At 43.0% G+C, this 17882-nt stretch overlaps 1 protein-coding gene across 1 annotated transcript; it reads left to right on the plus strand.

The window, feature by feature from the left end:
• Window positions 1–1924: 1924 nt before the first annotated feature.
• Window positions 1925–15915, plus strand: LOC118361715 (eukaryotic translation initiation factor 2 subunit 3). The gene is made up of 11 exons (XM_035741868.2): window positions 1925–2075; window positions 2610–2673; window positions 3341–3468; window positions 3625–3841; window positions 13440–13598; window positions 13755–13889; window positions 13981–14075; window positions 14303–14447; window positions 14550–14719; window positions 14925–15097; window positions 15206–15915. The coding sequence occupies exons 1-11, from the start codon at window positions 2007–2009 to the stop codon at window positions 15267–15269; spliced, it is 1419 nt and encodes a 472-aa protein (XP_035597761.1). The 5' UTR covers window positions 1925–2006; the 3' UTR covers window positions 15270–15915.
• Window positions 15916–17882: the final 1967 nt, after the last annotated feature.

Raw genomic sequence — 17882 nt, forward strand, 5'->3', positions numbered from 1 at the left:
GTCCCGCCCTCATCCTCCTTACCGGTATTAACATTAAAGCCTTGTCTGAATCTCTGCATCATATCCATGTTAGTTCCACATTGGGGCAGTGTTAATGAGTCTATACCCCAAATCATTTTTCAGGTGGAGCACAACATTTAAAACTCTTTACACTACTGAGCAGCGCTGTAGCTTACTGTTTTGGCCTGGTTATGCATAAGGATATCGTTATGCTGATTCAGGGTATATAGGGCATCCTGATCATCCTGGACCTCGGTGCAGACTTTCACATTGTGAACCACAACATCCCACTGGAAAGACTGGAGCAGCTCATTGGTCTCACTGGCCTGGCCATTGGCTAGTTCAAATCCTACCTCACAAACAGACAATTTGTCACCATGGACCAGAGATCATTAGCTACTGTAGATTAAGCTGTGGGCAGTGGTGAAAAAAGTACCCAATTTTCATACTTGAGGAAAAGAAAAGATACCTTAATAGAAAATGACTCAAGTAAAATTCAAAGTAACCCAGTAAAAAGTATTTGGTTTTAAATATACTTAAGTATCAAAAGTAAATGTAATTGCTCAAATATACTTAAGTATCAAAGTAAAAGTAGAAATAATTTTATATCATGCAAACCAGACAGCACCATTTTCATATATTTTCTTTTTTACGGATAGCCAGGGGCACACTCTAGCACTCAGACATTATTCACATGTAAAGTATGTGTTTGGTGAGTCCGCCATATCAGAGGCAGTAGAGATGAGCAGGGATGTTCAATTGATAAAGCATTCAAAATGTAACGAGTACTTTTGGGTGTCAGGGAAAATTGATGGTGTAAAAAGTACATAATTTTCTTTAGGAATGTAGTGAAGTAAAAGTTGTCAGAAATATATACTCTATATCATCGACTGTATCCTTATGTAATACATGTATCACTAGCCACTTTAACTATGACACTTTGTTTACATACTCATCTCATATGTATATACTGTACTCGATACCATCTACTGTATCTTGCCTATGCTGCTCTGTACAATCACTCATTCATATATCCTTATGTACATATTCTTTATCCCCTTACACTGTGTATAAGACAGTAGTTTTGGAATTGTTAGTTAGATTACTTGTTGGTTATTACTGCATTGTCGGAACTAGAAGCACATGCATTTCGCTACACTCGCATTAACATCTGCTAACCATGTGTGTGACAAATACAATTTGATTTGATTTAAAGTAAAGTACAGATAACTCCAAAAAACTACTTAAAAATAATGTGTAGACTACAAATTGACAGCAAGAAGCACAAGCATATTTAATATTGACTAAAACATAATAATTTCAAACCTACATTTCTATACGATCACATACAGTGAGTGTAGAAAACATTATGAGCACCTGGTATTTCCATGACATAGACTGACCAAGCGAATCCAGGTGAAAGCTATGATCCCTTATTGATGGTGGAGGGGCTGTGCTGGTGAAGGATTGACGGGATATGGAGAATGAGATACTATTGAGAAAATGAGAGCGATAATGTATCATTTAACATAGAGCGGACACTTGACAATAAAGATCTATGAAAAAACTACAAATGGACAAATAACGAGTGACGTCATCAATAAAGGACGGACCCAACGCATGTATCTTAATTTTTTTCTCACGTCTTTTATGATGAGTAAATCAAACAAAAGCACATCGATGAAACGATATTAATTATATGCAGTTACTTCACAGTAGCTGTCAACAGAACCAGTGAATATTGTGTAAAGAAGGGCTTTGAATTGCTAGTGAATTAGAATATTGCATCATCCCTAACGAAAGGACCCTTTTTTGAGTTGTTCACCAAATATATCATACATTTCTATTATACAATTCACGATAACACATGATGAAACATCTAATTTCTGACAACTGTCATGTCTGACTGTTGATATTACAGGAGACACAACTTGCTGAGTAGAATTTGGTGTACTAAATCTTTCAGGCGATCGCCGCAACATACTCAAATTCCTTTTACGTTTAAGATGGCGGGTGACGAGTCTGGAATAACGCTGGGTCAGCCTCATCTTTCCAAACAAGATCTAAATGATCTGGTGAGTGTTGATCTTTTCAACATTGATGATATGGATAGTGATGGTTAGATTCTTTAAAAGTCACCGAACAAAATATGAATAATGATGTTGTTGCGGGCTCTGAGAAGGGGACTGTTTTACCGGTACATGCTAACAGTAACTAGCTAGCTAACATTAGCTTGGCTGTCGTAGCAACGTGGGGATTGTCCATATTCAGCCATGCCAAATGAGTAAAGACCGTTTTCTCTTTTATATATAGTAACGTTCTAGACCTACAAGTACATTTGTTCCTCCAAGTCAGTAGTGTTTGCATTCATTTGTGTATGTGCAGTTGTCACTGAAATTAAAAGTAAACAGCTGTTCAGTGCACATCTTCCCTGAATGGACAGGAAATGTCGCAGCACAACTGAACCATTCCTTTGTGTGCATGACCTATACTCAACACTTTAAAAATATATTATTGAGATACGCTGTAATTTAGCTGTTCAATTAGTCGATATTATTGATGGGGTACACTTTGTACACTTCAATGACCTGTGTGTGTTCTCTCAACAGGATGTGTCCACCCTGACTCCTCTCTCTCAAGAGATCATCAGCAGACAGGCCACCATCAACATTGGTGAGTGAACCAGAACCAATCCCCTACAGTAGTGGTGTCTAACTTGAGACCTGGGGAAATCAGCCATAGATGACACACCCCTCACTTGATCTTATTCTAGCCTGTCTGATTGTATGTTGACATTTGCCTTTGTGGAAATAAGGATTCAGGCATATTTTTGGCAATGTGGTTGTGGGGCTGCAGCATAGGGGAACAAAATGTAATTGCTTAAAAAATATATATATACCAAATATTGCACTTGCAATATAAATCAAAACACTTGGGTGAACTGTTGGAATCATAGAAATAGAATGTTCTGGTTTGGAACAATCGGTTTATTATGCATTTGACCTAAATAGAACAGCATGCAAACATAGGGTGAATCCAACAGCGGGGAGGAAGAACTGCGCAGCTTGAGTAACATGGGTTTGTGTGTGGGAAGCAGCCTTGAGGAGAAAAAAACAAAGGAGTAAACTATAAAAACGGACATTACATACTGCTGAGATGCGTTTCAAAATATTGCATGCCACATCTTGCGATATGTGTATTGCACATGTCAGTATTGCGATTTCTGTGAACTTGATCAATAGTGTAGCCCTACGTGTGAGCATTGACCCCTAATATCCTCCTCCACTGCCTCCTCCACATAGCACCTCCAGTAAAACTCTCTGTCCTCCCTGCCCTGTAGGCACCATTGGTCATGTGGCCCACGGGAAGTCGACGGTGGTCAAGGCCATCTCAGGGGTTCACACTGTCCGCTTCAAGAACGAGCTGGAGAGGAACATCACAATCAAGCTAGGTTACGCTAATGCCAAGGTAAGCAACTGTGGCCATTGACCCTAACAGAAATAGGATCACACATGAGGAAGGGCTGTGACATGGGCAGAATACATGTGAGAGAATGGAATTGGCATAGTACCAGTAGCACAGGTGATGTTTCCCTACTGACCTGCCCACCCCTCCCTGCTCTAGGTGTACAAGCTGGACGACCCCAGCTGTCCCAGGCCAGAGTGCTACAGGTCGTGTGGCTCCAGTACTCCTGATGAGTTCCCTACAGACATCCCTGGAACCAAGGGCAACTTCAAACTGGTCAGACATGTGTCCTTTGTGGACTGTCCTGGTCACGACATTCTGATGGCCACTATGTTGAACGGAGCAGCTGTTATGGACGCTGCCCTCCTCCTCATTGGTAAGACTCCACCTCTGATATGTTAATATGACGTCAATTGTCATTCTCATCCACACACACCTTGTCTATTCATATAATGTCCATGAGGCTAGGAGTATTTATAAAACGTTGGGAATTACGTTTAAACAAAGTTGGATCCTTAACGTTAAGAAAAATCCCAAACATAATTTTTTTGACCCCCTACATAATTAAAATCACAGTGCAATTATCACAAAAAATGTCATTTTCTGTGTTATAGGCCTGGAACAGTAGGTTAACTGCCTTTGTTCAGGGGCAGAACAACAGATTTTTACCTTGTCAGCTTGGGGATTCGATCTTGCAACCTTTCGGTTACTAGTCCAACACTCTAACCACTAGACTACTAGGCACACAGTTTTGTCGGCCCCTCTCACTTCCTTGCGCCTGCCTGCTCTTTCTCTTTGCTAATGAGGAGACTGTGTGTTCAGTCTTTGGTCTGTTGCCTTGATACCATCCAGGACCTATATACTAGGCGGTGTGTGAGAGGAAGACTCAAAAAATGGTCAAAGACTCCAGTCACCCAAGTCGTAGACTGTTCTCTCTTGTCGTTGAAATTCTAATCAATAATGAGGAAAGGCAAGGTCAATCACCGATCGGGATATTACTTTATTCAAAATGTAAGACAGTCGGTGAAGCTGGTCGACCCAACACTCTCGATTGTTGTGCCAAGCAGCTAGGGCATAGAAAGAATACAAATATATTTTATAGCAGAGATGCACCCTCTTAGCCTACATAACGAAAACCTGATGTATGGAATGGTTCAAAAGGTGAGACTTGATATATGAGAAAGGAGGATCCCCCCCAGTCAGATAGCATTTGTTGTGAAGACTGTTCTTATTGTATAGAAACCAGAGTTTGATTCCTCTCATCGTTTTCCAACACCAACTCATTCTATGAAATGCATGCTGTAGGTTTTATCACCAACCCGTTAAATCAATTGTCAGTTCCAGATACCGCTATCTTGTAGAGGTCGACCGATTAATCGGAATGGCCGATTAATTTGGGCCGATTTCAAGTTTTCATAACAATCGGAAATTTATATTTTTGGATGCTGGTTTTGCAGATTTTTTTATTTATTTATTTTTTACAACTTTATTTAACGAGGCAAGTCAGTTATTTTCAATGACGGCCTAGGAACGGTGGGTTAACTGCCTTGTTCGGGGGCAGAACGACAGATGTTTACCTTGTCAGCTCAGGGATTCAATCTTGCAACCTTAAGGTTAAATAGTCCAATGAACGACAGATGTCTCTAACCACCTACCTCACAAGGAGCCTGCCTGTTACGGGAATGCAGTAAGAAGCCAAGGTAAGTTGCTAGCTAGCATTAAACTTATCTTATAAAAAACAATCAATCAATCATAATCACTAGTTATAACTACACATGGTTGATGATATTACTAGTTTATCTAGCGTGTCCTGCGTTTCATATAATCGATGCGGTGCTCATTTGTGAATTGCTCATTTGTCGTTGCTCCAATGTGTACCTAACCATAAATATCAATGCCTTTCTTAAAATCAATACACAGAAGTATATATTTTTAAACCTGCATATTTAGCTAAAATAAAGGTGAAATTGTGTCACTTCTCTTGTGTTCATTGCACACAGAGTCAGGGTATATGCAACAGTTTGGGCCGCCTGGCTCATTGTGAACTAATTTGCCAGAATTTTACGTAATTATGACATAACATTGAAGGTTGTGCAATGTAACAGCAATATTTCGACTTAGGGATGCCACCTGTTAGATAAGATACGGAACGGTTCCGTATTTCACTGAAAGAATAAACGTTTTGTTTTCGAACTGATAGTTTCCGGATTCGACCATATTAATGACCTACGGCTCGTATTTCTGTGTTATTATGTTATAATTAAGTCTATGATTTGATGGAGCAGGCTGACTGAGCAATGGTAGGCACCAGCAGGCTCATAAGCATTCATTCAAACAGCACTTTAGTGCGTTTTGCCAGCAGCTCTTCGCAATGCTTCAAGCATTGTCCTGTTTATGACTTCAAGCCTATCAACTCCCGAGATTAGGCTGGTGTAACCGTTGTGAAATGGCTAGCTAGTTAGCTGGGTGCGCGCTAATAGAGTTTCAAATGTCACTTGCTCTGAAACTTGGGTGTAGTTGTTCCCCTTGCTCTGCATGGGTAACGATGCTTCGAGGGTGGCTGTTGTCGATGTGATCCTGGTTCGAGCCCAGGTAGTGGCGAGGAGAGAGATGGAAGCTATACTGTTACACTGGCAATACCGAAGTGCCTATAAGAACATCCAATAGTCAAAGGTTAATGAAATACAAATGGTATAGAGAGAAATAGTCCTACAATTCCTATAATAACTACAACCTAAAATGTCTTACCTGGGAATATTGAAGACTCATGTTAAAAGGAACCACAAGCTTTCATATGTTCTCATGTTCTGAGCAAGGAACTTAAACGTTAGCTTTCTTACATGGCACATATTGCACTTTTACTTTCTTCTCCAACACTTTGTTTTTGCATTATTTAAACCAAATTGAACATGTTTCATTATTTATTTGAGTCTAAATTGATTTGATTGATGTATAATATTAAGTTAAAATGAGTGTTCATTCAGTATTGTTGTATTTGTCATTATTACAAATAAATGTTCAAAATCGTCTGATTAATCAGTATCGGCTGTTTTGGTCCTCCAATAATCGGTATCGGTGGTGCAAAATCATAATCGGTCGACCTCTACTATTTTGAGTAAAACCCATGTCCTTGACCACACGCCTTGACTAGCTGCAGGGAGCTGGAGTATGCACCCTGATGAAAACACAGAATTAGTAGAACTGAAATGTCTTAGTTTGTTAAGTATATATAATTGTTAACTATTAATATGAAACAAAGCAGTTAAACATGTTAATTTTCCTCTCACACTCTGCTACCGCACGGCAAGTGCACCAAGCCTAGGACCAAAATGCTCCTTTTTTTTTTTACTTGGATAATACTCGCCAGTCCAGCTTCCCTGCCCCATCCACCGCTGCCCCCTGGACACTGATCACTTGTCTACATAGCTGATGCATGCTGGACTGTCCATTAATCACGGTACTCCATTCTGCTTGCTCACCCATTACAACCAGCATGTCCAGTGATACAACCTCTCTCATCATCACCCAGTGCCTGGGCTTACCTCCGCTGTACCCGCACCCCACCATACCCCTGTCTGCGCATTATGCCCTGAATATTTTCTACCATGCCCAGAAATCTGCTCCTTTCATTCTCTGTCCCGAACGCTCTAGGCGACCAGTTTTGATAGCCTTTAGCCGCACCCTCATTCTACTCCTCCTCTGTTCCGCGGGTGATGTGGAGGTAAACCCAGGCCCTGCATGTCCCCAGGCACCCTCATTTGTTGACTTCTGTGATCGAAAAAGCCTTGGTTTCATGCATGTCAACATCAGAAACCTCCTCCCTAAGTTTGTTTTACTCACTGCTTTAGCACATTCTGCTAACCCTGATGTCCTTGCCGTGTCTGAATCCTGGCTCAGGAAGGCCACCAAAAATTCTGAGATTTCCATACCCAACTATAACATTTTCCGTCAAGATAGAACTGCCAAAGGGGGAGGAGTTGCAGTCTACTGCAGATACAGCCTGCAAAGTAATGTCATAATAATAATAATAATAATAATATATGCCATTTAGCAGTACTTTCCAGGTCCATACCCAAACAGTTCGAACTACTAATTTTGAAAATTACTCTCTCCAGAAATAAGTCTCTCAATGTTGCCGCCTGCTACCGACCCCCCCTCAGCTCCCAGCTGTGCCCTGAACACCATTTGTGAATTGATCGTCCCCCCATCTAGCTTCAGAGTTTGTTCTGTTAGGTGACCTAAACTAGAATATGCTTAACACCCCGGCAGTCCTACAATCTAAGCTAGATGCCCTCAATCTCACACAAATCATCAAGGAACCCACCAGGTACAACCCTAAATCTGTAAACAAAGGCACCCTCATAGACGTCATCCTGACCAACTGGCCCTCCAAATACACCTCCGCTGTCTTCAACCAGGATCTCAGCGATCACTGCCTCATTGCCTGTATCCGCTACGGAGCCGCAGTCAAACGACCACCCCTCATCACTGTCAAACGCTCCCTAAAACACTTCTGTGAGCAGGCCTTTCTAATCGACCTGGCCCGGGTATCCTGGAAGGACATTGACCTCATCCCGTCAGTTGAAGATGCCTGGTCATTCTTTAAAAGTAACTTCCTCACCATTTTAGATAAGCATGCTCCATTCAAAAATTGCAGAACTAAGAAGAGATATAGCCCTTGGTTCACTCCAGACCTGCCTGCCCTCGACCAGCACAAAAACATCCTGTGGCGGACTGCAATAGCATCGAATTAGTCCCCGCGATATGCAACTGTTCAGGGAAGTCAGGAACCAATACACGCAGTCGGTCAGGAAAGCTAAGGCCAGCTTCTTCAGGCAGAAGTTTGCATCCTGTAGCTCCAACTCCAAAAAGTTCTGGGACACTGTGAAGTCCATGGAGAACAAGAGCACCTCCTCCCAGCTGCCCACTGCACTGGGGCTAGGTAACACGGTCACCACCGATAAACCCATGATTATCGAAAACTTCAACAAGCATTTCTCAACGGCTGGCCATGCCTTCCGCCTGGCTACTCCAACCTCGGCCAACAGCCCCCCGCAGCTCCTCGCCCAAGCCTCTCCATGTTCTCCTTTACCCAAATCCAGATAGCAGATGTTCTGAAAGAGCTGCAAAACCTGGACCCGTACAAATCAGCTGGGCTTGACAATCTGGACCCTCTATTTCTGAAACTATCCGCCGCCATTGTCGCAACCCCTATTACCAGCCTGTTCAACCTCTCTTTCATATCGTCTGAGATCCCCAAGGATTGGAAAGCTGCCGCAGTCATCCCCCTCTTCAAAGGGGGAGACACCCTGGACCCAAACTGTTACAGACCTATATCCATCCTGCCCTGCCTTTCTAAGGTCTTCGAAAGCCAAGTCAACAAACAGGTCACTGACCATCTCGAATCCCACCGTACCTTCTCCGCTGTGCAATCTGGTTTCCGAGCCGGTCACGGATGCACCTCAGCCACGCTCAAGGTACTAAACAATATCATAACCGCCATCGGTAAAAGACAGTAGTACTGTGCAGCCGTCTTCATCGACCATGCCAAGGCTTTCGACTCTGTCAATCACCATATTCTTATCGGCAGACTCAGTAGCCTCGGTTTTTCGGATGACTGCCTTGCCTGGTTCACCAATTACTTTGCAGACAGAATTCAGTGTGTCAAATCGGAGGGCATGCTGTCCGGTCCTCTGGCAGTCTCTATGGGGGTGCCACAGGGTTCAATTCTCGGGCCGACTCTTTTCTCTGTATATATCAATGATGTTGCTCTTGCTGCGGGCGATTCCCTGATCCACCTCTACGCAGACGACACCATTCTATATACTTCCGGCCCGTCCTTGGACACTGTGCTATCTAACCTCCAAACGAGCTTCAATGCCATACAACACTCCTTCCGTGGCCTCCAACTGCTCTTAAACGCTAGTAAAACCAAATGCATGCTTTTCAACCGTTCGCTGCCTGCACCCGCACGCACGCCTGACCAGCATCACCACCCTGGATGGTTCCGACCTTGAATATGTGGACATCTATAAGTACCTAGGTGTCTGGCTAGACTGTAAACTCTCCTTCCAGACTCATATCAAACATCTCCAATCGAAAATCAAATCAAGAGTCGGCTTTCTATTCCGCAACAAAGCCTCCTTCACTCACGCCGCCAAACTTACCCTAGTAAAACTGACTATCCTACCGATCCTCGACTTCGGCAATGTCATCTACAAAATTGCTTCCAACACTCTACTCAGCAAACTGGATGCAGTTTATCACAGTGCCATCCGTTTTGTCACTAAAGCACCTTATACCACCCACCACTTGCGACTTGTATGCTCTAGTCTGCTGGCCCTCGCTACATATTCGTCGCCAGACCCACTGGCTCCAGGTCATCTACAAGTCCATGCTAGGTAAAGCTCCACCTTATCTCAGTTCACTGGTCACGATGGCAACACCCATCCGTAGCACGCGCTCCAGGAGGTGTATCTCACTGATCATCCCTAAAGCCAACACCTCATTTGGCCGCCTTTCGTTCCAGTTCTCTGCTGCCTGTGACTGGAACGAATTTCAAAAATCGCTGAAGTTGGAGACTTATCTCCCTCACCAACTTCAAACATCTGCTATCTGAGCAGCTAACCGATCGCTGCAGCTGTACATAGTCTATCGGTAAATAGCCCACCCAATTTTACCTACCTCATCCCCATACTGTTTTTATTTATTTACTTTTCTGCTCTTTTGCACAATATCTCTACCTGTACATGACCATCTGATCATTTATCACTCGTGTTAATCTGCAAAATTGTAATTATTCGCCTACCTCCTCATGCCTTTTGCACACAATGTATATAGACTCCCCTTTTTTTCTACTGTGTTTTTGACTTGTTAATTGTTTACTCCATGTGTAACTCTGTGTTGTCTGTTCACACCAGGTCGCAGTTGCAAATGAGAACTTGTTCTCAACTAGCCTACCTGGTTAAATAAAGGTGAAATAATTGTATTTATTTTAACAGCTTCTACCCCTAATCCATAAGACTGCTGAACAATTAATCAAATGGCCACCTGGACTATTTACTTTGACCCCCCCCATGTTTTTACAAAGTACCCCTGCACATTGACTCTGTACCTGTACTCCCTGTATATAGCCTTTTTAGTGTTAGTTTTTTACTTTAATTTATTTAGTAAATATTTTCATAACTCTATTTCTTGAACTGCATTGTTGTTTAAGGGCTTATCTGTAAGCATTTCACGGTAAGATCTACACGTGTTGTATTCCGTCCTTGTGGCATAACATTTAGATTTGATTTAGAATATCCTAGTTTATTCATGGAACAGATGTTGCCGGGATACAGAGGTATCTTCTGGCCAGTCTTGGAAGCACAGGGTACTACTCTTCGTTACTGAGTGGGAGGTGGTTTTTTTTTTTTTCATAATATGAAATGACAGTAGGCTACCGGTAGCCTGTATCGATGACCCTTTTCAGATATAATGGAATGTGGTCTGTTAGGGTAGGCTACACTTCAGCTTTTTAAATGCAGACACAAAACCTTCTCTGGAGATATGAACGGCGTTTTACTTGTCTGTAAAGTAATGCTGCTTCTGTAACGGGACTATCGCAATGCGACCAGAACTGTCAATCACATCTTGATCTGCTGCGCGCAGCCTGCCTGCCTGCACACAGACCACGTTCTCTTGAAATAGTGCTTTAAAGTTATTGAAATACTGTGACTTACCAAGACATTTAGTAGAAATAAAGCACATCTTGCTACCCTACCATTAAAAACAACACAGCAGCACATCAATCAGCAATGTTTCTTGTTGTCAGGGAAACAATAGAACATGATATGCTTGAGCAGAATTCTACTGTCTGAAAAGCTACAGACTTTTCTGATGCGGCACTTTTTTTAAATTGTCTGAAAAGTTATCACGTGTAGCTGCGTTGTATGTCTGTAGCTGCGTTGTATGTCTGTAAAGGGTTGTGGTGGATATAAATTCATTGCCCGGCCGTTACGGCCAAACATATATAATAGGATCGTTATTCTACATTGTGAATTGACGTGGAATTTTATGATTTTTTTCTTATCGTTTTAAATGGAAAACCTATAGTGGTCGTTTTTTAAACGTTAAACAAAAAAATTCAATTTATCATATCCATACTGTTTATACACACCATTATTTATATGTACAATACCAGTCAAAAGTTTGGACACCTACTCATTTCAAGGGTTTTTCTATGTTTTAATATTTTCTACATTGTAGAATAATAGTGAAGACATCAAAACTATGAAATAACACATGGAATCATGTAGTAACAAAAAAAGTGTTAAACAAATCAAAATATATTTGAGATTCTTCACCCTTTGCCTTGATGACAGCTTTGCACTCTTGGCATTCTCTCAACTAGTTTCATGAGGTAGTCACCTGGAATGCATTGAATTTCACAGGTGTGCCTTGTTAATTTATGGAATTTCTTTCCTTAATGCGTTTGAGCCAATCAGTTGTGTTTGTAACAAGGTAGGGGTGGTATACAGGAGCCCTATTTGGTAAAAGATCAAGTCCATATTATGACAAGAACAGCTCAAATAAGCAAAGAGAAACCACAGTCCATCATTACTTGGGGGCGGCAGGTAGCCTAGTGGTTAGAGCGTTGGACCAGTAACCGGAAGGTTGCTGGATCAAATCCCCGAGTTGACAAGGTAAAAATGTGTTGTTCTTCCCCTGAGCAAGGCAGTTTACCCACTGTTCTCTGGGCAGCTCCCCGCACCTCTCTCAAAGTTAATGTTAAGTTAATGTGGAAGATACATTCAGTTTGACAATATATATATTTTCCCTACTTTAATCTGGAAAATTTCAAGAACTTTTAACATTTCTTCAAATGCAGTCGAAAAGATCATCAAGCGCTAGGATGAATCTGGCTCTCATGAGGACCGCCACAGGAAAGGAAGACCCAGAGTTACCTCTGCTGCGGAGGATAAGTTCATTAAAGTTAACTGCACCTCTGATTGCGGCCCAAATAAATGCTTCACAGAGTTGAAGTAACCGACAATCTCAACATCAACTGTTCAGAGGAGACTGCGTGAATCAGGCCTTCATGGTCGAATTGCTGCAAACAAACCACTACTAAAGGAAACCAATAATAAGAAGAGACTTGCTTGGGCCAAGAAACATGAGCAATGGACATTAGACCAGTGGAAATCTGAGTAGGTGAACGGATGATCTCCGCATGTGTGGTTCCCACTGTGAAGCATGGAGGAGGAGGTATGATGGTGTGGGGGTGCTTTGCTGGTGACACTGACTCATTTAGAATTCAAGGCACACTTATCCAGCATGGCTACCACAGCATTCTGCAGTGATACGCCATCCCATCTGGTTTGTGCTTAGTGGGACTATCATTTGTTTTTCTTCAGGACAATGACCCAAAATACACCTCCAGGCTGTGTGAGGGCTATTTGACCAAGGAGATTGATGGAGTGCTGCATCAGATGACCTGGCCTCCACAATCACCGACCTCAACCCAATTGAGATGGTTTGGGAAGAGTTGGACCGCGGTGTGAAGGAAAAGCAGCCAACAAGTGCTCAGCATATGTGGGAACTCCTTCAAGACTGTTGGAAAAACATTCCAGATGAAGCTGGTTCAGAGAATGCCAAGCCAGGCAAAGCTGTCATCAAGGAAAAGGATAGCTATTTGAAGAATCTCAAATATAATACATATTTTGATTTGTTGTAACACTTTTTTGGGGGTTACTGTGTTGTTTCATGGTTTTGATGTCTTCACTATTATTCTACAATGTAGAAAATAGTAAAAATAAGAAAAAACTTTGAAAGAGTAGGTATTCTAAAACTTTTGACCGGTATGTGTGTTTGTTTTATTCCGGACTCTGACATTGCTGCGATTAACAGATGTGCATATGTTATGTGACCAATAAACATTGATTTGATACATACATACACTGCTTTGTCTAACACCTCTCCTTCCTCTCTCCCAGCGGGTAACGAGTCGTGTCCCCAGCCCCAAACCTCTGAGCACCTGGCTGCCATAGAGATCATGAAGCTCAAACACATCCTTATCCTCCAGAACAAGATTGATCTGGTCAAGGAGAGCCAGGCCAAGGAGCAGTACGAACAGATCCTAGCCTTCGTACAGGGTCAGTGGTTGGAATAGCTCTGTCCTGTAAAGCATTGTGTGTATGTGTGTGTGTGTTTCTGAATGTGTTTGTTTGCATGAGCGTAGTGAATGTAGATGTTTAACCCCTCTGCCTCTCCTTTTAAAGTGTGTGTAACCTCTCTCCTGTTGTGTGTAGGTACAGTGGCAGAGGGAGCACCTATTATTCCTATCTCAGCCCAGCTGAAGTACAACATAGAGGTGGTGTGTGAATACATTGTCAAGAAGATCCCTGTCCCCATCAGAGACTTCACCTCAGAACCTAGACTGATTGGTAAGAATAGACACGTGATGACTTGTACCAGTTTATCATGTGTTGTGTGTATGTTTTGTGGGTGTGTGTTAATGTGGTTTGTGTGTTTCAGTGATCCGGTCGTTTGATGTCAACAAGCCGGGATGTGAGGTTGACGACCTGAAAGGAGGTGTGGCCGGAGGCAGTATTCTAAAAGGCGTGCTCAAGGTAGGACTCACTTCCTCTTCCCCAAGGCATCATGGGTAAGTGGTCCTATGGCGCAAAGTTCTCATGAAGCTCTCACTCACTTTCATTCCCTGGTCTCTGTCACTCCCTCCTCTCTCTGTTTCTCCTCTCCTGTCTCATTCACCCTGTCTTTCTCTTTCTTGTCTCATCTCCCTCCTATTTCTCTCACTACCTGCCTCCCTCCTTTTTATATATTGGTCCCTCTCCAGGTGGGTCAGGAGTTGGAGGTGCGTCCTGGCATCGTGTCTAAGGACCATGAGGGGAAGCTGATGTGTAAACCCATCTTCTCCAAGATCGTCTCACTTTTTGCTGAACACAACGACTTACAGTACGCAGCACCCGGAGGACTCATCGGTATGTACTTGTGTGTTACTGTGACAGTATGGTGGGTCAGGTGTGTGTTCTTTCTAATATAGGTTTAAATACTCAGGTATGTGTGTTTTCTGTCCTATCCAGGTGTAGGCACTAAGATTGATCCGACCCTGTGCAGAGCTGACCGTATGGTTGGCCAGGTGCTGGGAGCGGTCGGAGCACTACCTGAGATCTTCACAGAACTGGAAATCTCCTACTTCCTGTTGAGGAGGCTTCTGGGAGTCCGCACTGAAGGAGACAAGAAGGCCGCCAAGGTCAGCACTGTACCCTTGGAACTGTAGCCTGATACTCCTATGCTTGCTGTTGCAATGTTGTGGATGGTAACAGACAAAAATTTTACATTAAATTTAGAGGAGAAAGCGTCTTTAGAGACTTACCCAGTGAGAGTGTGTCAGTAAGTGAGAGGTTTTGTCTACTCCAACTCAAGTCTTCTTTCTGTTTCTGTGGTTTTCCCCTCAGGTCCAGAAGCTGTCTAAGAACGAGGTGTTGATGGTGAACATCGGGAGTCTGTCTACGGGCGGCAGAGTGAGTGCAGTGAAGGCTGACCTGGCCAAGATCGTCCTAACCAACCCTGTCTGTACAGAGGTTGGAGAGAAGATCGCTCTCAGCCGTCGTGTGGAGAAACATTGGCGGTAAGAGAGAGGGGAGGGGTTGATTTTACTGGATTTCATATATATATGTATGTATGTGTGTGTTTACCCTGACTATCGCATCATTGGTTGTCTATTTTCTCTCTGCAGTCTGATTGGCTGGGGCCAGATCAGGAGGGGTGTGACCATCACCCCTACTGTGGACGACGACTGAGCAACCAAACAGGAAGTGTGTCTCCATGGTGACACCCTCTCAACAAGACTACACACCCAACATACTCTTTTTCATACATACACACACCTGTACAGCTGCCGAGAGAGGGATACCTGACCCGGGAGAGGGAAGGAAGGAGGCTGCATCTTAAATATCTATACTGGCTTCCTCACTACGTCTCCTCTCCTACATCTGCACTGATAAATAAAGAACTGTGACAGGTAAAAGCTGGTTCCTCATAGATATCTACTGTTTTCATCTGTCTTGTTTTCAGATCAGTGCAGACGAACGAGGAAGACACCGTAAAGTATTGACATGCAGCCAGGGAGGGTAAAGAAAGGTAGCTGGTCTGGGGTTTTAAGATGACTATCTCCCAAAGCAGGACTGGAAATGATGGAACAGGGGGCAACACTCACAATGCTACAGATAGAAATGTAATGGATAGAGCTGAGATTACATGAGTTCCGATTAATTCCACACGACAGAGAATCCTGTCCTTTTCTATTTTATATATTTCTATCTGGTTGTACAGTAAGCGTTGCTCCATCCTGAATAAGCCCTGGAGTAACAGATGGTTGATAGTGCTGTGTGTTCTGCTGTTAACAGCTTTCAGTGAAATCTAATAAAATACACATTTGGAACAAAAGCCTGTGAGTTTGTTCTTTAATATTCTATAGGGTTTGATTGGATACTTTTTATTATGCAATGATCTATTTACACATGTTTCTGTCCAATTAAAGCAGACAAGTGGCAAGAATACGGTGGTCCTTCTGTAGCTCAGTTGGTAGAGCATGGCGCTTGTAATGCCAGGGTAGTGGGTTCGATTCCCGGGACCACCCATACGTAGAATGTATGCACACATGACTGTAAGTCGCTTTGGATAAAAGCGTCTGCTAAATGGCATATTATTATTATTATTATTATTACAAAGAGGGTTTATGAATAATGTATTAACAAAAAAACATGAGAGAAGTCACATGTAAAGCCTGAGTACAGCTAAAAACACACTCAGTAGTGATTTATCTGTAAACTCCACCCCTAACTCACCTGTTGGGATAAAGTTCAGCTCAGTGCTATAACATTCAGCTCGGTCTGAATGTTTTAGGATAATGGGAAATGCATGAATACTGCCTTCCAAAAACGATAAAGCAAACCACTTTGTGGTCGTCTATCTGGTGATCTACACTGGGGAAATCAGTTCCTGAGCTGCTGCTGAACACTTTGGAGGAGCTGAAGAAAGGAGATTTAAATGGCACCAGAATAATGGTGTGCTGATTACTTTAGTCACATCCCAAAGGCCCAGTTGGAGCATGCTGAGAGAGAACACTGGATATCATGATGCAGCCCTATGGACTTGAGAATGCTGGAGATCCTCAGGAAGATAAACCTCAACATTCTTGCAGAGGGACTACAAATTGACAACCCATCAGGTAATTACTCACATTAGGTTTGAAATATCACTTACTGTACATTTTCCCTCACTGTCTGACAAAGTGAAGTCTTGGGGTTCTTATAACCAATATTGAAACGGAAACCTTTTATTTCAGCAATTACAGAGGAGACAGATAATCCTCAGAGGAGAACACTGCTCCTGAACCTCTTCCACCAGAGGAGACAAAGCCTCCAAAACTGTCTCTCCCAGAGGAGGATCTCTCCTGTCCTCTGTGCCATGACATCTTTTGGGATCCTGCCATGTAGTCACAGCGTTTGCAAGAGCAGAGAGGACCTTGTTAGAAAGAGGACCTTGTTCTCCCTGTCTTCAGATCCTGTGATTCTGGACCCCAAGTGTCCATCCAGATGTCACATTGTCTAAGGATCTGATCAGTGTGAGAGTGAAGAGACACAGAAGCTTCCTGACCACCCAGAGAGATTTGATTACTTTACATGGATCATGGGTTGTGATGGAGTTAACTCAGGGACACATAGCTGGGATGTTGAAGTTGTGCAAAATACAAATTGGTACCTGGGTGTGATCACAGAGTCTGTGCAGAGTAAAGGAACCATCGAGAGGGACCACTGGCGATTCCGACACTTCGATGGGTTGTGCCGTGGCGGAGATCTTTCTGTCAGTCTGTTATATCTGGAGTATTTCTCCTGTCTTATCCGGTGTCCTGTGTGAATTTAAGTATGCTCTCTCTAATTCTCTCTTTCTCTCTCTCGGAGGACCTGAGCCCTAGGACCATGCGTCAGGACTACCTGACATGATGACTCCTTGCTGTCCCCTGTCGACCTGGCCGTGCTGCTGCTCCAGTTTCAACTGTTCTGCCTGCGGCTATAGAACCCTGACCTGTTCACCGGACGTGCTACCTGTCCCAGACCTGCTGTTGTCAACTCTCAAAAGCAGAAGCGGTAGAGATACTCTCAATGATCGGCTATGAAAAACCAACTGACATTTACTCCTGAGGTGCTGACTTGTTGCACCCTCGACAACTACTGTGATTATTATTATTTTATTTGTATTTATTTTTTTACCCCCAATTTTGTGGTATCCAATTGTTTTTAGTAGTTACTATCTTGTCTCATCGCTACAACTCCCGTACGGGCTCGGGAGAGACGAAGGTCGAGAGTCATGCGTCCTCCGAAACACAACCCAACCAAGCCGCACTGCGATAC

The sequence above is a fragment of the Oncorhynchus keta genome, chromosome 28 (assembly GCF_023373465.1).
Source record: "Oncorhynchus keta strain PuntledgeMale-10-30-2019 chromosome 28, Oket_V2, whole genome shotgun sequence".
Taxonomy (NCBI): Eukaryota; Metazoa; Chordata; class Actinopteri; order Salmoniformes; family Salmonidae; genus Oncorhynchus; species Oncorhynchus keta.